At 42.6% G+C, this 20,312-nt stretch overlaps 1 protein-coding gene and 1 long non-coding RNA gene across 2 annotated transcripts; both read left to right on the top strand.

Annotated features, from left to right (window-relative positions):
• Nucleotides 1-380: 380 nt before the first annotated feature.
• On the top strand, nucleotides 381-20,290 carry LOC143111765 (peroxisomal sarcosine oxidase-like). The gene is made up of 8 exons (XM_076274020.1): nucleotides 381-491; nucleotides 1,616-1,764; nucleotides 11,993-12,206; nucleotides 12,882-13,064; nucleotides 14,631-14,783; nucleotides 19,049-19,198; nucleotides 19,429-19,504; nucleotides 20,128-20,290. Exons 1-8 carry the CDS (start codon nucleotides 381-383, stop codon nucleotides 20,256-20,258), a joined length of 1,167 nt encoding a protein of 388 aa, XP_076130135.1. The 3' UTR covers nucleotides 20,259-20,290.
• Nucleotides 3,278-4,308, top strand: LOC143111767 (uncharacterized). Its single transcript, XR_012984611.1, has 2 exons — nucleotides 3,278-3,365; nucleotides 4,195-4,308. It is a non-coding gene; the product is annotated as an uncharacterized LOC143111767 (long non-coding RNA).
• Nucleotides 20,291-20,312: the final 22 nt, after the last annotated feature.

Here is a 20,312-nt window from a genome sequence, read left to right as displayed (position 1 = left end):
AACTAAACAGTGCAGGCACTCTTGCCCTCCTGGGAACTTTGGCCAGAGCACAGGTCAGTGGGACAGTAGTGTTTGTGTGTGTGTGTGTGTGTGTGTGTGTGTGTGTGTGTGTGTGTGTGTGCATGTGCGTGTGTGTATAAGAAAGGAAGAGAGTGTGTGTGTGTGAATGAAAAAAAGAGAGAGAAAGAGGGAGAGTGTATCTAAGTGTTTGTGTGTGTGTGTGGGTGGGTGAGTGTATGTGCATCTGTGTGTGTGTGCATATGTGTGTGTGTGTGGCTTATTCACACACAGTCCCCAAAGTCTACTTCAGAGAGCCAGCCACGCTCAGTTCAGTACAGAGAGCCCTGGCAGTCCAGTCAAGTCAGATTCAGCAGCCCAGCATGTCACAGCAGAGGGACTATGACTGCATCGTTATCGGAGCCGGAGTCCAAGGCTGCTTCACAGCCTACCAGCTGGCCAAAAACAACCAGAGAACACTTCTGCTGGAACAGGTCAGCCATTGCCTCTGTCTGCTGGACACTATGAGGTGCCATGAGATTATACAGTAACAAAATAACAATATGCATGCAATGCACTGAATTTATTTAATGAAAAACAAAGGTTTAGTCCAGTGTTTGAAGAAATAGTTTGATGCCTAAATTAGAGGGAATCATTTAGCTGTCTAGTTAAATGTATAGACCTATAGACGTAGCTGTCTAGTTAAACGTATAGACCTATAGACGTACTGGAACAGGCGAGATAAAGGCATACAAATGCATCTATCTATTTGTAGCTCAGTAGAGATAAGACGTCACAACTGGGGAAAAAACAATCCTTGATAAATGCCATTTGCTTCTCATGTGGTGCCTCAGGGTGTATGATGACAAGGGTCTGTAGAATGTCACATTAGGGTTATATTATATATGATCATGAGTTGACATGTTTACATGCATATTTACAGTATTTATGGTTCTCTCTGTTGTGTAGTTCCCCCCAACTGCCCCCAAACATCTGTTTATCAGTCACTCTGATCCAGGACCTTAAGGTGTTGGAGTCAAAAGTGATGCGAATTCTCAGACATTGTGATTAAAATTGCAGTGATTTTGATGATACAGTTTTGGTAACAACACCAATCGCAATTCGCAAACACATTTTGCATATTTTCACAGAAATATTGCAGAAATAGGACAGAAAAAGGTTTTGGGGTCTTGCGTTAAGCTGCTCCTGTGTCTGCATGTGCACTGTCTCTCCAGCATGTGTTTAATCCACAAACTCTTTCGCTCCGTTTCTGAGTGAAAGTTGTCTGGGCGGAGTAGCCGTAGTTGGCTCGTAACTGGCTGGAGATGTCGGCTGAATTGATTTTACAGGGTTATTTAATGGTTTGTCAATAAAGGGTTATGAAACTCCTCATTTGTGGTTGTGTGTGGTGTTGTGCAGTTCCTGTTGCAGTAAAGGGTTATGAAACTTCTCATTTGTGGTTGTGTGTGGTGTGTGTTGTGGTTGTGTGTGGTGTGTGTTGTGGTTGTGTGTGGTGCTCATTTGTGGTTGTGTGTGGTGTGTGTTGTGGTTGTGTGTGGTGTGTGTTGTGGTTGTGTGTGGTGCTCATTTGTGGTTGTGTGTGGTGTGTGTTGTGCAGTTCCTGTTGCCTCACTCTCGCGGCAGCTCCCATGGCCAGACACGGATCATCAGGAAGGCGTACGAGCAGGACTTCTACACCCACATGATGGAGGAGTGCTACCAGCTGTGGGCGCAGCTGGAGAGGGAAACCAACACCACCCTCTTCAGGTGGGGACACACGCTGACATGTGGCCCTGATTTAGACCTTATTTGATCACACAACTCAACGGCACCTGAACTAGACCAGATCCAGGCCCAGGTGTGTGTGTGTGTATAGGTGTATGTGTGTGTGTACTGTAGGTGTGTGTGTGCGTAGGTGTGTGTGTGTGTGTGTGTGTGTGTGCGTAGGTGTGTGTGTGTGTGTGTGTATGCTCATATGTGTGTGTGTGTGTGTGTGTGTGTGTACTGTATGTGTTTGTGTGAATATGTTTGGTGTGAGTGAGTGTGTGTGTGTGTGTTTGAGTGTGTGAGTGTTTGTGTGTGTGTGTGTGTGTGTGTGTGTGTGTGTGTGTGTGTGCGCGCTCATATATGTGTGTGTGTGTGTGTGTGTGTGTGTGTGTTTGAGTGAGCTCTTCACATCGGACACACAAGCCTGTCCATATGTCTACTCAGCTGACTACACTGACCCTGGTCCGGTGCTGGTCTGGTAAAGGGTCGGGCCCTATGACCTCGTTTAAATTTGTTTTTTAGAAAGAATCACAGTACGTAACTGCCACTATGAAAGTTCTAAATGACATTACCTGCTCCCTAGACAATGGAAGTTCATGTGTTGCAGTGGTTATTGATTTGACTAAAGCTTTTGATACTGTCAATCATAGTATTCTTCTATCGCGTCTATACAGTATTGGTCTTTCTGAAACCGCATTAGGTTGGGTTAGGAACTACTTAAAGAATAGGTGCCAAAGGGTGCAAATTAAGGGGTGTCTTTCTGATAGTCTCAGTATTGAATCTGGTGTGCCACAGGGGTCCATTTTGGGTCCACTGTTATTTACATTATATATCAACAATCTTGGTGATAACCTATCAGACGCAAGTATTCATTTATATGCAGACGACACCATCATTTATTGCCCTGCATCGTCTATTGACAGTTGCATTTCAAAGCTGCAGGAAGCATTTACAATAGTTCAGCGCAATCTCCTCTCTTTAAAACTAGTTCTGAATGATAAGAAAACAAAATGCATGGTCTTTTCTAGGAAACATAAATGTAAATCGTCTCTACCACCTCTTTACACTTTGCAGGGCAAAGCTATAGAACTGGTCTCCTTCTACAAATACCTAGGCTTTGTGTTGGAGGAGGACTTATCATTCAAGTTACATGTTAGACAATTACTATCTAAGTTAAGGCTAAAGCTGGGGTTTTACTTTCGGAATAGTGCCTGTTTTTCACAGTCAGCCAAGAGAAAGTTGGTGGAAGCTACCTTCCTACCTGTCTTAGATTATGGAGATGTTTTTTACAGAAACACCACTACACTCTAAAAAATACTGGGTTATTTTCTCAACCCAAACGTTGGGTTGAGGCTGTCAGGGCATTTTGTGGGGTTGTTTTTACTCATGTTGGGTTATTTTCTGTAACCCAGCTTGTTGGGTTGATAGTTTAGGACAGCGCCCCTCCTCTCTCCCACCTGACGTGGAGTACACTACCCAGCACCTGGGTGACTTTAACACAGCTGCATAGTTATTTGAGAGTTCGAAAAAACATCGTTATTCTCCCAACCGTCCAGTCCACCAGCTGTCAGCATGCAATGGAAATCAGGTGATTTCGTAAGGTATGTATCTTTAACTTTTTTTAAAATGTTTTATCCAGACTGATTTTAAAAGTCCACCCAGAGATGTAGAAGCTACCCTTCATGATATGAATGGATATTCTGCCTGCCAATTTCGTTCAGCCTCAAACAGGTTAACAATTGTGTCATTCATGCTAACTAACGTTAGCTAAAATTAACTTACAATTACTGTTCATGTTAAATATACACAAAGACAGACTCATAAAAACATAGTTCTTTGTTCACTGGGTATGAACTGCTGAAAGAAACAAAACGAACTTTTACAACGAACTAAAATGAGCATACCAAGCTGGTTGACATTAGCAGACCATATAGCTAGCATCAATGCTAATTAAATATGCTTCGTGGTGGTTGTAGCCTAGACTATGGTTGCAGCTAACGTTTGTCAGCTAATATTAGCCAACACAGTTGAAGTAATGTTAGTCTCTTCACAAGCCACACATACGGTAATAATAATGGCAAACAACATCTTATTAATTCATTCAGGGTAGCTTCATATTATAGCCATGTAACTTAACGTTACTGGGTGTTTTTGGTTGTAGCAGAGAAGACGGGCTCTGGTTGTAGTAGCACTATCAGACAGTCATTTAGATAACGTTACCCGGTAACAGCATCTAGAACTAGAAGCTACAAGTTATTATAACTGCATAGGTGGTTATGGTTTCCGAGTGTGTTGCGCTAATATTTTGTCTCCTGGTGGATTTTTAATGTTTGTCAACATCATTCAATGATAATGGTTCATGAAAATCTTGAGATAAAGTTCTGTAAATAACAGTGATTAATGCATTCTTTTTTTTTCTTTGATTCACAGGGGTGATCCCCAAAACGGACGGTGGAATCTGCCTGCCTTCATGGAAGTATCACAAGCTTTTTCTAGCTATCTGTTCAAAAAATAAACTGCCAAATAAATAAATGTCGAACTGTTTTATTTCATTGCATGGCTATTGTTGCCCATTGGATGGATTTTAAAACATTATATTGTAACATTAATGATTTGCAAACGATGTATTTGAATTGTTATCAATTAATAGTGATTGGATTAAGGAGAAAAATAAGATACTTAGAATAACCCATAAATTAGGTCAGCATAACCCAGAAATGACAGTGAAAATAATATAAATCCTGGGTTGTATAAGATAGCCTACCCAACAATTATGTAGGTTTAACCTAACAGTTTTGTTACGATAACCCAATGTTTGGGTTAGACTATCAACCCAACTCATTGGGTTGACCGAACAACCCAATTTTCGGGGCTAATATAACTCAGTGCTGGGCTCGACCACTATTTACCCAGTGGATGGGTTGAAATTGGGTTGTTTTTAACCCAATGTTTTTTAGAGTGTAAGGCTCTTTTACATTCATTAGATTCTGTTTATCACTCTGCTCTAAGATTCATAACTCGTACACATTACTTCACTCATCACTGTGCACTGTACGAAAGGGTAGGTTGGCCCTCACTTCACTTAAGAAGGTACAAGCATTGGCTTACATTTGTGTACAAGGCCATAGTTGGCCAGCTTCCTCTGTATATGACTAGTCTTTTAACTGTCAATAGTCAAGGGTATAATCTGCGTACAAGTAGATATATTCTTTTAAAAGTTCCTTCAATGAAGACCGAGTTTGGAAAAACTGCTTTTATTTATAGTGCATCAACTGCTTGGAATGACATTCAAAGATCGTTGAAACTTACAGTATTTATTTCAATCAATGAATTTAAGTCATATCTCAACCAAACATTCCAAACTGTCTGCACCTGTTCCTAACTTTTAATTTTGTTTCATTGTCGTATTGTTGTGTGTGTGTGTGTGTGGGTGTGTGTGTGTGTGAGCGTGTTAGTGTATGTGCGTGTTGTGACTGTTGTTTATGTACTTATTATGACCGCCGCGCAGCGAAGCGGCGGTCATATAGGTTTAGTCAGATTTTTTTTTTTTTTTTTTTTTTCTTTTTCGCATGTCCAAATTTCCGTCAATGATTCCCGGGACACTGAAAGACCGGGGTAGACGAAACTTGGTGGGCATGTAACCCCATATGGATAGCATGGAACCATCGTTTTTCGTTTTGATCTGTAGCCCCCCCGCTGGACTGCACCCCCCGAAAGGAGGGTAGGGCAGACACAGTTTTCTGTGAATATCTCGAGAACCGTAAGGTTTAGGAGGACCATTTTTTTTTTGTAAGTTGATCTCAAGGGGCCATGTCAACCCATTCCATAACCACTCATTTCATGTATAGCGCCACCTAGTTAAACACAAAAAAGTAAAAATGAGGTGTTGTAATCGCAGGTATCTGTGACCTAACATAGTCAAAACTGCATGAAATTGGAAGTGTAGGATCATTATGACACCCTCTGAATGCACGCCAAGTTTCGTGGAATTCCGTTCATGGGGGGCCACACAATAAATTAATTTATGTTACTATACACCAACTGGCCTGTAGGTGGCCGGAGACAGTTTTCTGTGAATATCTCGAGAACCGTAGGGCCTAGGAGGTCCACCTTTTTTTTGTATGTTGATCTCAAGGGGCCATGTCAACCCATCCCATTACCACTTATTTCATGTATAGCGCCACCTAGTTAAAAATTAAAAAGCAAAAAATTAGGTGTTTTCATCACAATATCTCTGGCTGACATGGTCAAAACTGCACGAAATTGAAAGTGTAGGATCATTATGACACCCTCCGAATGCATGCCAAGTTTTGTGTACTTTCGTTCATGGGGGGCCTTACAATAAAACAATTTATGTGTACATTTAGTGACGTACACCAACAAGGATTCCCGGGACACTGAAAGACCGGGGTACACAAAACTTGGTGGGCATGTACCCCCACATGGATAGCATGGAACTGTCATTTTTCGTTTTGATCTGTAGCCCCCCCCCCCCCCCCGCTGGACTGGACCCCCAAAAGGAGGGTAGGCCAGACACAGTTCTCTGTGAATATCTTGAGAACTGTAGGACCTAGGATGACCATTTTTTCCGTATGCCTCCAGGGGTCATGTTAACCCAGTTCATGTGCACACATGTGCACAAACAGATACACACACACACACACACATTCACAGTAATCATACGTATGACCAGGGCCGGCCCGAGGCATAAGCGAACTAAGCGGCTGCTTGGGGCCTCCTGGCCACCAGGGGGCCCCCAATCGAGTTTCTTTTTTTTTTTTTACATAATAAATAACGTAAACAAGTGACATCAATGAATGAATAAATGAAACAATTATCATTCAAATCAAGAAAATTATGATTTCATGATTAATATGCCTGCCTACTGCTACTGTGTCTGCCAGCCTTTGAGTCACGCGCATAAAGTAGACACCTCGGGTGCATATACAATTCGTGCAGACACTGCATCAAGTTCAACAATCGAAAGAGACGGTAATGTTCAGACAAGTCACAAAAAAGGACGTATCCCTCTGGTGCCGAAAACAGAACGAAGAAAATGACAGAGGAGGAGAAAAACGAGCAAGATACAGGTATGTTTTGCATGATTATTTACAGTATGTTTTGTGCTTGAGGTAGCTAGCTAGCTGTCATGATCTAATATAAGCCATCACCAGAGCTAAATCTCCGCCATCAACAGAGAAATGTCTCCCATTAATATATATTTATCTAGATGTATTTCAGATGTCAAGGATATTGGGATTGTTTTGGATGTTCAATCAAGCATGTACCCTAGCTCTAGGTGGGCTTATTATGTCGTAAATTAAAGTTAGCTAGCTGACTGAAGTGGACATTAGCACTACAGTAGCTACATGAAAACGTAGCTGAAGGCAAATTTACCACAGAGGGATTGTTTCTGATTTCGCACCTGAAAGTGTTGATAGTTTATTACTGCTCTATAATATGTGACATAGTGGTAAGTCTGATAGCAACAACAGACTAAGCCCAGGCTCCCAGTCCCAACCCAACCCACTGACTAGCGCGACTCTGGGCATCGGTAACGTTCCAGCTTCATAGGCAAAGATGGAACAGTACGTCCGCTCTGCTCTAAGATCTTTGGAGAGAGATGGTAGTGTTTGAGAAAATATACCATGTTGGGTGGGGAGACTTCTGTGATGAAAATAAATTTACATTTGATTAAGATAGTGGCAAGTGATGTAGCGGTGCTACCCTAATATTTAGGCTGCAGTAGATCACCATGTTAAGCGTTCACCATACTGCAATTAAGTATACTCTTTTGAGTATGCCTCATTTGCCAATAGAATATGAATTGTTACATGTGGAATTGCTTGTTATTTGAGTGTAAGTAATGATAGCAAAATAAACTCATTCTGCTCGATCAACTATGCACTTATGCAATATTTTTTTTTTTTTCAGAGACACTGTTGAAGTCCTTTGGAGCACATCTCTACCTCTACCTAACTCTACCTACCAGAAGGTGAGGTTTTCTTGATGGCAAATGGTTACATAGCCTGTTAATATGACACGACACATTTAACATCGGTTTTTTTTTATTTATTTATGTATTTATTTAATCATTGCAGATTCGTCCACTGCAGAGTTGCAGATGCCTAAAAACCAGGAACGAAGTAGGAATAATTATCTATTTTTTGGGACATTTTATTTTTGATTATTAATGTTTGTCTATTTTGTTTTTATTTTGTAGTTGAAAATTGCTCATTTAATGCACATTTGCGGATTTGTTCAGCAAATCTGTTGAAAAACAAGTCATTAAACTGATGTACTTGTTTACAACAAATACAAATGCTGTTGTATTTTGTTTTTTGTCAATTCAACTTCAGTAAACCACCCTTAGTGCTTCACTTTGAATATGAATGTTTCAAATAAATCTGTGATTTTAGTACCCTCTAAGATTAAAAGGTGACAGGGTTGGTGTAAATAACAACTATATTAATACATTGGTTTACCAAGCACATGGGGCCAGAAGTCTAGATTGGAGCCCCAAAACATTTTTGGCATGTGAGCAAGGATGGATTACTGAATGAGCCTACCGAGCCCAAGAGGTCAAGGGACCCTGAACCCCAAGTAGTTGTGTGAATTCACTACCAATAAGTCAAAAAGCAAAAGGCTATGAATCTGAACAAATTTAGGTACTGCCCTTCTCCAGCTGACCATCCCAAAAATGCACCAGAATACAGGAAATCACATCTAACCCCCCCCCCACCCACCCCCCCCACACACACACACACCCGTTTGTACCCACATTTGCACAAAGAGGGTAGGGGGAGAGGGTCCTTATGCATCTGTGTCCAGGGGGACAGTAGTTCATAATCAGTCGCTGTATTAATACATAACCTCACTGTATTAATTTATAATATGACATTATAGTGTGAAGTTGTCAATTATCACCAAGCACAGGTGACTGCGTTGTGGGAGGGGGCCCCCAAATCAAATTCTGCTTAGGGCCCCCAAAAGGCTTGGGCCGGCATTGCGTATGACACATACTCACACAGTAGACATATGTACACTTCCATGCACAGGCACATACGCAGGCACACACACAAGCACGCACACACACACACACATACACACACACACACACACACACACTCACACACACACACACACACACCCACACACATAACATAAACATAACACAAACAATCAAGAATTTCTCATAATTATGAACAGGCAAGATGGAGGTGGGGTTGTATAAAATGAATTTTACATGTGAAATCTATGAACTAATCATGTTTTGGTACTTGTTGTCTAGCAGATACCAGTGAGAATTGAGTGTGGATAATGCAATTTAGTGAAACAGTTAGAATCATATAGGCCTTTCAGCGTGATTTCTTTTTGTGGAAAAAATGTGCTGGACTGGGCGGCGGTCATATTTTGTACCGCTCTGTGGTACATCTAGTTTTTATTTTGTCTGTCTCTATTATGTTCACTGTGTGCTGCTACCTTGGCCAGGGCTCACTTGTAAATGAGATACCTATCTCAATGTGATTTTCTTCCCTGGTTAAATAAAGGTATAAAAAAAAAAAGAAAAAATTTGTCTGATGATCCGATCAGAAGTGGTCAGCTCTAAATACAAGTGTAGACAATCTCCGAGATGCATTGTGATCTGATCATTCAAATCACTTGGCAATGTGGTCAGGGACGCATGTGACCACAACCTTTGTAGCGTTCTGATGCATCTCGGACAATAAGAGTCCTAAGAAATGTGACATTGGCAGTAACGGAATCTAGACACAAGTGGTCAGCAACGTCTCTGGCTGTACACCTTGGATGCATGTTTGACCCGATCTGGCAAAATGAGTCTGAAGTCGCACATTCTAATTTTGAGATACAGGTCTAATACTTCGAATACAGGCCGAATACTACTCCGAATACGTAATGATATGTAAATGACAATGTGTCTCGGCTGACCCCTTGTGATTGGATCACCCTGGACACATTGTAAAAACAAATTTAAACAGGCCCTATGTACAGTAGGTGTCGTCTGGCCTGGGGTGATGTGGAAAATCTCGAACTTATTCAGATTCAGATTTGATACTGAGCTCAATAAATCACACCTGTGCAATCTGATGGTCTCATTCCACGGAGAACAGTTTGTGTGTGTGTGTGTGTCTGTGTGTGTGTGTGTGTGTGTCTGTGTGTGTGTGTGAGTGTTTGTTATGCTTTCTAAGCATTCTGTAGTTTATTACCAAAGAGCCCAATCCAGTTGGAGGCCAACAGGACAGCGGGGACAATACTGTCCTGTCTAAACTAGTCTGAACTCACATTTTTGTTTACGTGGGTGTGTGGGAGGGTGGGTGGTTGTGTGTGTGTGTGTGTGTGTATGACTAAGGAGACTGAACAGAAATAGGCTAGATTGTGTTTATGTATATGGCTGTGTGTGTGTGTGTGTGTGTGTGTGTGTGTGTGTGTGTGTGTGTGTGTGTGTGTGTGTGTGTGTGTGTGTGTGTGTGTGTGTGTGCGTATGTGGCCATTCCACATTATATGATATTATACAGAGGATACAAAGTAGCAGTGAGCAGGAGTGGATCAGGTGTGTGTGTGTGTGTGTGTGTGTGTGTGTGTGTGTGTGTGTGTGTCCATGCCATGAATGAGCCATTCAGGATACAAAGTGGGCCAGGGCTGACCTTGGGCCTGTGATGAGAAATCTGTGTGTGAGTATGTGTGTGTGTGTGTGTATCTGTGTATGTTATGTGTGTGCTGAGAGTGGAAGAGGAAACCACTGGATTTATGTGTATGTTCATGGCTGTGAGTGTGTGTGTGTGTGTGTGTGTGTGTGTGTGTGTGTGTGTGTGTGTGTGTGTGTGTGTGTGTGTGTGTGTGTGTGTGTGTGTGTGTTTGTGTGTGTGTGTAGAGGAAACAGCTGTATTTTTTGTCACTGAGATGAGGGCACTGTAAATCCTGACTATATATCACAAACTCCTGCTGATAACACCATCACCTAAGGGACGTCTTTGTGTGTGTGTTAGTGTGTGTGTGTGTGTGTGTGTGTGTGTGTGTGTGTGTGTGTGTGTGTGTGTGTGCTCTCCTGGACCTGTGTCATCATTCAGGGTTGCAGCAGGGCGCTGGTCGTATTTACTCTGGGGGGTGCGTGAGGGTCGCTGATGAATGGGCATCTGGGGCAAGAGCCACAGCTGATGTGTGTGTGTCTGTGTGTGTGTGTGTGTGTGTGTGTGTGTGTGTGTGTGTGTGTGTGTGTGTGTGTGTGTGTGTGTGTGTGTGTGTTTGTGTGTGTGTGTTTGTGTGTGTGTGTGTGTGTGTGTGTTTTATGTTCACATATACACTGTGGGGGGTAAGAGGGGATCCCTGATGAATGGAGCTGTCGGGGTCGAGGGCTGTGGCATAGGTGTTTGTGTGTGTGTGTGTGTGTGTGTGTGTGTGTGTGTGTGTGTGTTATATTCACATTTACTCGGCAGGGATACGAGGTGGTCTCTGATGAATGGAGCTGTCCGGGGCGATGGCCGCAGCAGATGCATCATTCCCACCGGCCCTGAAAAAAGCAGCGAACACACACACACACACACACACAGTATCCATCATGATAGACTTCTCAATCCTAAAACCAGACACACACACACACACACACACACACACACACACACACACACACACACACACACACACACACACACACACACACACACACACACACACACACACTGTCCTCTATATACCTCCCTACCTGATGGAGTTAATTCTGTCATCAACCCCACAGAGCAGGAAGTAGTTGTGTTGTGAAAGTGTTCCAGAGCCAACACGAGTAGCACTTGCTCAGGTTATGTACTCTGTATTAGTACACAAAACACTGCACTCTCCCTCTTCTTTTGCAGTGGGTGCCATTTACCAATCCAATATCTCAAAGTCAAAAAAAGTCACATTCCAAAAACTTTTCTTTTCTTTTTAATATTTCTTTTAGTAGCGATGGGTTACAAACAAATGTTTCAGCCATTATATTAGGCCTTCATCAGTGTCTGACTGACTGCCCTGATCAATTCCTTGTTTTAACCGCGAATCCCTGAGGTAATGAAGAATTGAGACCACATCAATGGAAGAAAAGAAAAAAAACATCGACAGTAAAGACAGAAAAGAAGAAATCAAGGTGGAGACGTTCAGTAATCCATCCTTGGATGTATGTATGCTGTATTCCATACTCATAAGGTCATTAACAAGTAGCAACCCCCCCCCCCAGGCGCACGGGGATCCTGGTTAAGGGTCCGGAGGATGAGAGGGACTTCCAGCTCTTCAGAGACACGCTGCAGAGGAACCGCGTTCCCACGGAAACGCTGACGCCAGATGAGTTCGCCCGGCGGTTGCCCCACATGGTGCTCCAGAGTGGCGAGGGGGCCCTCATTGACACCACAGCCGGAGTGCTGTACGCCGACAGAGCTCTCCGGGCAGCTCAGGTAAACACACACACGCACGCACACGCACGCACAGGCACCCACACATACACCTTTATCATCACACAAAACACAGAAGTACTAGCTTGCAAGAATCAAAACAGGTCCCGCTTGATGGATTGTTGCATTTGTGTGTGTGTGTGTGTGTGTATGTGTGTGTGTGTGTGTGTGTGTGTGTGTGTGTGTGCGTGCGTGCATGTGTGTCGTTCGGTGTATGTGTATGCCATTACCCTCATGTCCTTACCCTCTAACAGCTAGCTGCAGGAAGGGGTCAGTTCTCATCATGTCCACTAGGGGTAGCTGACACAGGGCAGACACATGGGGTAGTAAAGATCAGGACAAGGGAATGGAACAGACTTTCTCTCTGTCTTCCTTACCATCCTGCTTTTCTCTTTCTCATTAGGCCTCATTCTCTCTCTCTCTCACTCTCTCTCTCTCTCTCTCTCTCACTCTCTCTCTCTCTCTCACTCACATTCACAGTCTACCTGTAATCCTTTTTCTCTTCTCTCCTTTTTGTCTCTCTTCCTCACCCATTTTCTCTACGTCTTTCTATCTATCTTCCCCATTCTCTCTCTCTCTCTCTCTCTCTCTCTCTCTCTCACTCTCTCTCTCACACACACATACTCTCTCTCTCTCTCTCTCTCTGTGTCCCAGTCATAGTATCTGTGTATTTTCCAGAGCTACTTTCAGTCTCTGGGCGGGGTGATACAAGATGGAGAGAAAGTGTTAAACATTCAGCCTGGCTCCACGGTAACCGTGACGACCGCATCAGGGGAGTACCGAGCAAAGAGTCTCATCATCACGGCTGGGCCCTGGGCCAACACACTGCTGTCGCACATGGGCCTGCAGCTCCCACTAACGGTACACTAGACCACGCAACACACACACACACACACACACACACACACACACACACACACACACACACACACACACACACACACACACACATACACACACACACACACACACACACACACACACAAATACAAATACCAATACAAACACACACACTCCCTTACACATACACACGCACTTACACACACACACACACACACACACACACACACACAGACTTATACATACACACACACACACACACACACACACACACACACACACACACACACAAACACACACATACACGTTTGTATCCATTTTAACACATACACATTCACAATACTCACAAATACATGCACACTCACCAGACTGCAGATAGATACTCACACACACATACACACATGCCACAATCTACAGATAATGTAGGTTACAATGCATAACAATGTTGTTATTATGTAGTTAGTTACATAAGGATATGGTGAGGTTGTTGGCCTTTCTCTAAGTAAATAAGGTAATGGCTCCAGTCCAGGCCGTTCACCGTTAAGGTCACTGACCTGTCCATGACTCTGCAGAGGTAGAGTAGCGTTGCAGCATTGCAGCGTTGCAGTTGGGGTCACATTTTATAACATTCACAACTGTTTAATGCAACCATCAACAACAACAACAACAACATCAAAGGGGACACCAGTCCCCACAAGGGACACAAGCGAAGGAAACGTTCATGCAACATTACAGATGACTTTACAACCCACAACCCAATAATTCAGTGAACCAACTTAGTGATTGGTGATTTTTGGTGATCGTTTATGTGCAAACAGGCAGGTGAAACAGTAAAGTGGAGACATTTAAGCTGCATTTTTACAATACAATAAAATGCAGCACTGATAGCGACACAAACAGATCATTTCCAGTGTGGGGGTTGCTTAGTGATATGCCATTGCTTGCTGCCAGGGGAACATAAAGACTTTGTTATAAGACTATGTTTAGCTCTGAAGTAGAAACTGGCCTCTGCACAGCGAATTTTATTTCTTATTTCTATTTCTGTAAGAGTGCAACATAAATCTTCTCACACACACATATACGCCTGAGAAAAGACTAATATAAAAAACTAAGGATATGAGTCGCCTCCAGAGTTGTGGAGTTTTGAAAGGATTTTAGCTAATTCAGGGAAATATGCGAACATTCAAGCAAAAAGTATAAAAAGCTAAGAGATTTGTAGATACTGCAGTGTAATTTGTTCAATTTTCCATTTCCAGTTCCATTTCTTTTCTGGTCCGGCTAGAGAAGAGTGAAGCAAGGTCACACTGACAAAACTGCTAGAATGTGTAGCATGGAAGAGTGGGTTATGACCTAGAACTATTGACTAGACAATGTTGTGAGTGCCTTTTGAATGGTTGAAAGGTATGCGTGTGCGTGTGTGTTTCTCTCTATATGTGTGTGTGTGTGTGTGTGTGTGTGTGTGTGTGTGTGACTGTGTGTGTGTTTCTCTCTGTATGTCTGTATGTGTGGTGTTTGTGTGTGCGTATGTGTGTGTGTGTGTGTTTGTGTGTGTATGCCCTTGTCCTGTGCTCCTGGCTGTGTGTCCAGGTGGTGAAGATTAATGTGTGCTACTGGCGGGAGAAGGTTCCGGGCACATATGGCGCAGATGCCCACTGCCCCTGCTTCCTCCAGACCGCCTCGGAGGGCGCCGACTACCACATCTACGGCCTGCCCTCCAATGAGTACCCAGGGCTGGTCAAGGTGAGCTCCACTGCCCAGTGCCCTGTGTCCAGTCCACCACCATTTTACACCTGTGCTACAAATGCCCAATTTACTCTTATTCAAGTAACAACAAACTATATTTAGCTGATGGGTTGGACATTAGTTAGTTATTAGTTTGTAGGTTTTAGTTTTTAGGCCACACTACATATACTTAGGTTATCAACAAACTATCTGTTGGCACTCTGTTAACTACATCTCATGGTCAGGGCTTTGAACCGGATTTTTTTCCCAATTGGTTTGTTCCGAACAGAAACAGTATTTTAACGTTTCCGGTTTTCGGTTCAACCCTAAAATTGATGTTCCTGAACCGGTTAGAACAAAAAAATTAAGTTCCCGAACCGGTTAATAACGTTCCATGTCAGCTGCGGGTCATACAAATAAGTAGGCTGATCATTAGGACTTTAAAATGATATTGTTAATCTACATAATTTTCCTTAAGTCTCTATCCTGTCATCAAACATTAAAAAATCATCAAGCGGCATAACTGTAATTCTGACATGCCTACATTTTTTTCAATATTATACATGAATTAGACAAGGACAATTTTTGCCATGTTGTTTAATTAGCAAACAACTGACCACATCCATTATACTTCTTGCATAGCTCAATTGGTGCAAATGACAAATAGGGCAGGCTACATAGCTGTCATTGAGAACTTCAATTGACCAAACCTGGTCAGGGCCCAATCAGTGCATTTGTTTCTCTTATGTCATCAAACAATACAAAAAACACAAAGCATTACAGAAGCATTACTGTAGTTCCTACATCCATCAAAAACCCTGTGCAACTCACATAGCTAAATCTGTGCAAATAACTAATATATGGTAGGCTACATAGCTGCCATTGTGAACAAAAATTGGCCAAACCTGGTCAGGGCCCAATCAGTGCATTTTTGCCTCACTTATGTCATCAGACAATACAAAACCACAATGGTGTGTGCATAGCTGCCATTGTGAATATTAAACTTAAAATACTTAAAAATACTTAAAACTTAAAAACAGGGCTTTGAACCAGATTTTTTTGCCAATTGGTTCGTTCTGAACAGAAACAGTATTTTAACGTTTCCGGTTTTGGTTCCCACCCTAAAATTGACGTTCCCGAACCGGTTAGAACAAAAAAATATTGTTCCAGAACTGGTTAATAACGTTCCATGTCAGCTGTCGGAAAAAAATATACATATGCTTTCAAAACGACTATTAATAGTCACAATATTGTCTTTTAGACTCTATCCTACAGCAAACAAACACTAGGCCTCTGCTTTATACAAGCTGCACCAGTGTCTTCCTATAGCCTTTAGCCTGAATAGTTTCCTGGTCAAACAAAAAAAGTATATTTTTGGTGGGTACTGTAATATTGGATTCTTGGATGCCGTCTAAATGCCAAAATGAGGACTATTATGTTTATCCCCAAATAAATTAAAGCTGTATGTTAATGCTAGGTTTTTCCAACAATGTTCGTCACGGCCTAGTAAAAAGAGAAAACAGGTGAAATGAAATCATTGAGATTTGGAGACTTAATAGGCCTTTTGATTGCCTGCTAGTGGCAAGCTCTGTCTGTCTGCACTCTCCATGCATTCATTGAATGACAGGTGGTGACAGGTGGTGACACCATTTCACTGAAGACACAAAACTTTCCCAGGAACAAAAAAAGAACCGGTATTAACCGGTTACCACTATTTTAAAAAATCGTTTCTGTTCCGGAACATAAAATAATCATAAAGTTTCTGGTTTCGTTTCTGTTCCTAGCAAAATGGCAAAAGTTTCTGGTTTTCGTTTTCGTTCCATGAACCGGTTCAAAGCCTTGCTTAAAAATAACGGTATTAACCGGTTACCATTATTTTAGATAAACGATTCTGTTCCGGAACATAAAAAAATTTAAAGTTTCTTGTTTTGTTTCTGTTCCTACCAAAACATCAAAAGTTTCTGGTTTTCGTTTTCGTTCCGAGCAATCGGCAGTTATGTTGAGTTTAGAATAATGTTGCTTCCACAGTTCCGCCACTGTTACAAAAGGCCTTTTTTTACAAAACGCCATTTCATTGCGTTTAGTTGGGATTGCATGACTAACTGTTCCAAACTTCATTGGATTGGAATTTATAAATAGCATTTAGTAACTAGAGCAACCCAGAGATGATTAACTGGGGGAGGAATAGTGAGTTAATAGACAAACAACTTCGTCCTCTGAAACTACGAGTACTCCCCTCCAGACGGATGTCCCAAGCCAGTCATCTATTTCAGTAATATGACACGAGTGGGAGTGGGAGTGGGGTTGGTAAAGGATATCGACACGGCTGTAATTCGGCCGTATGTAAGAGACCGAAGGCCATTACAGGCGATATCCTTCACCAACACCATGGCCACAAGTGTCATATTACTTTTATTCAACAGTTCCATTACCAATTAATTTAGTTTTAAGATACAAATTTGTGTTTTCTATTGTTCATTTAGATTTTTGTTTGTTCATCCTGCACCCACAAAAATAGTTCTAATCTTAGCATTGGCGTATCCTTTGCCAAGAGATGTAGTACCACTTGAGAGCGAAGTTAAGTGGAAGGCTATGTATTAGTGCAGGGGATCCCAAACTTTTCCATGGCAAGGCCCCCCAAATACCACTACGTTTTGGCCAAGGAACCGCTTTTGCAAGATGTCTTATGAAACCCGACATCAGTATCGACATTACTACGGCAAATGTAAAAATAAACTAAGCTCATTCTCATCAGTTTATCCATAAGCACTTCGCGATGGAGCATACAGTGTGTGAAAATTGCATTCTGGGCTTTCTGCTTGATGAGAGCTGTCACTCCACTCACTCCACTGTTATTCCCAGTCATAGCGGCGGCCCCGTCTGAACACACTTGTGGCCAAAAGCGCTGCTAAAAAAATTTGGGCCCTATGACAGACAATAATTCTGCCCCCCCCCCCCCCCCCCCGCCTCCCAATAATATATAAGTACATATAATCTTGTCTGTTGTAATCTATGTATATATAGCATTATTACACGGTTCTTCATAATGCTGAAGAATGCTCCATTCGCTTGAATGGGCCTTCCCAACGTTCGGTGGTCTGCTACTGTATTTCTCGATAACAGACCGTTGCTAAGTATAACAAACCGCTGTCAAGGAAAATGGGTCTTGTGCTTCTAAGTCACGTCTTTCATATCACTACCAGGGATGGATTACTGCACGGGCCTACCGGGCCCAGGCCCAGGGGTCCAAGGGGTCAGGGGGCCCTGAAGCCCAAGCCTTTGCATGGAATCATTGCCTCAATATCAACAAATCAGGATGTAGGCTATGAATCTGATTGAATTTAGTATTGGCCATCCCCAAAATGCACCAGAATAGAGGAAAATCACATCAAACAAATTAAAAATTCTCTTTTCCCAAACCCCCCCACATATACGACAATTAGTGGGGGGCCCTTAATACATCTGGGCCCAGGGGCCCGAAAGTTCATAATCCGCCCATGATCACTACGCAAGGACTGGAACTTCATTAAAAAATGAAGTGAAAGCAGACGGTTGATCAGCTGTGTTCTAAATAATGTTTGATTCAAGTTCAGCGTGTGTTGTTGCGAACTATTTGTTTCTCAGCAAAAGCCACGATAAAACGGTAACAAATAGGCTATAGCCTAGGCTATGTAGGCTAAAGAGTCATATTGTGGGGAGTTTATTGTTTGGTTTTGGCAAGTAACTGTGTAATAAGCGGGATAATGTATAGAACGCCGGTCATTACCGGGAATTACTGTAGGTCCCTTCAGAGCGGAACAAGACCCTTCCGCTGCATGTCGGGGTCCGGTTCGCCCTGTCGATAATGACCGCCGCTCTATACATTATCGGGGGCTCTATGGGGGGCCCCTGTCAGTGCTGGGTCGTTAGAATCGTCCTATTTATCATTATGTCAACATCTTACTTCTAATATCTTTTATATCTAATAATTGATTAAAAAGATTAAAAGGCTTTTAGAGCAAATTTCTAATTTTGTGTAAGTCTCTTGAGATAAAAGCTTCTGCCAAATATGTTTTTATATGATAGTGTTTCATAAAGTTGCATTAATGAAAATATCTCTTTGTGTACGTTTCTTTGGTTAAAAACATGGTTATGGATGTTTGTTTCATCTAACCCATAGTATCTGCGTGTGTGTGTGTGCGTGTGTGTGTGTGTGTGCGTGTGTGTGTGTGTGTGTGTGTGTGTGTGTGTGTGTGTGTGTTTGTGTGTGTGTGTGTGTGTGTGTGTGTTTGTGTTCCCCTCAGATTTGCTACCACATGGGTAGTGAGACGGAACCTGACAGGCGGGACCAACAGACTGACCAGACAGATGTCCGGATCCTCTCTCGCTTCGTATCGATCTACTTGCCGGGCCTGGAGCCAGAACCGGCGGTGGTGGAGAGCTGCATGTACACGGTTAGAACCCGACCCCAAAAATGATCTAGAACCTAACAATCACAGAGGTTCAAGTGATTCTGATTCTCTTGTCCCCTGATATGATGAGTTTGTTTTATTAGATCTACTTGTAAGTCAGACCAGAACACCTGGTCCTCATCCACCATATTCTCAGAACCAAATAGAACCAGAGAGGTTCTGGTGATTTTGTTTCTCCAGCCACTGGAGGTTTGTATCATTGATATGCGCAGGTGACACCAGACCATCACTTTGTTCTGGACCGGCACCCCGCGCACAAGAACATCATCATTGGAGCGGGCTTCTCAGGTCAGTGGGGGGAAGAGGAACCGGTGGCCCAGAATGTTAGCCTGGCTACATCTACATTTACATTCATTAATTTAGCAGAAGCTTTTATCCGAAGCGAATTATGTTACAGGGACATTGTCCCCAGAGCAACTAGGGGTTAAGTGCATTGCTGGGAATTGAACCCAGAAGCGTTCAGGCTACTGCACGCTAGCCCAGCTCCTTAGCCACTACACTATCACCAGGCCACTTCTCAAATCACACTCGCGAAGGGTGGCCAGAGTTTTGACAGTAAAAACATCCTGAGACTGCTGCATTGAGATACTGTAGCTCAAACTTTCTCTTTATGTCCTCATCATTGGTGTGTAATATAAACTGTTTGTGGTCCCATCACCACATGTGAGACACCAGTGTATCAATATCAGTCACAGACATTCATCAATACATAATATTCATAAAAATGTGAATACAAATGAGGACTGATGTTTATCCCAAAAGGAGACATTGCATTGACAATCCTTTGGATCATTTTACCATGATTAAAATATGCAAGAGACATAGTTGTACTGGTAAAAGTGAGCTATTCCAGTGTCCAGTTGGTCAGTAAGTGTGTCTACAACTACTATCCTCTTGTGTCTTTCTGGCAGGTCACGGGTTTAAGTTTGGCCCAGTGGTGGGGAAGATCCTGTGTGAACTCAGCCTGGGGAAAGTGCCCTCGTACGACCTCTCACCTTTCAGAATCCAGCGCTTCCAGACCCACATGAAGTCTTCTCTATAAGCACACACACACACACACACACACACACACACACACACACACAAACACACACAC

The sequence above is a fragment of the Alosa pseudoharengus genome, unplaced genomic scaffold (assembly GCF_046254945.1).
Source record: "Alosa pseudoharengus isolate Yale_2024_CS ecotype anadromous, Long Island Sound unplaced genomic scaffold, YU_APseudo_1.1 YU_APseudo_1.1_scf_8, whole genome shotgun sequence".
Lineage (NCBI taxonomy): Eukaryota > Metazoa > Chordata > Actinopteri > Clupeiformes > Clupeidae > Alosa > Alosa pseudoharengus.
Note: the sequence above shows the minus strand (reverse complement) of the source record. Positions and strands in the feature narration are given on the sequence as shown.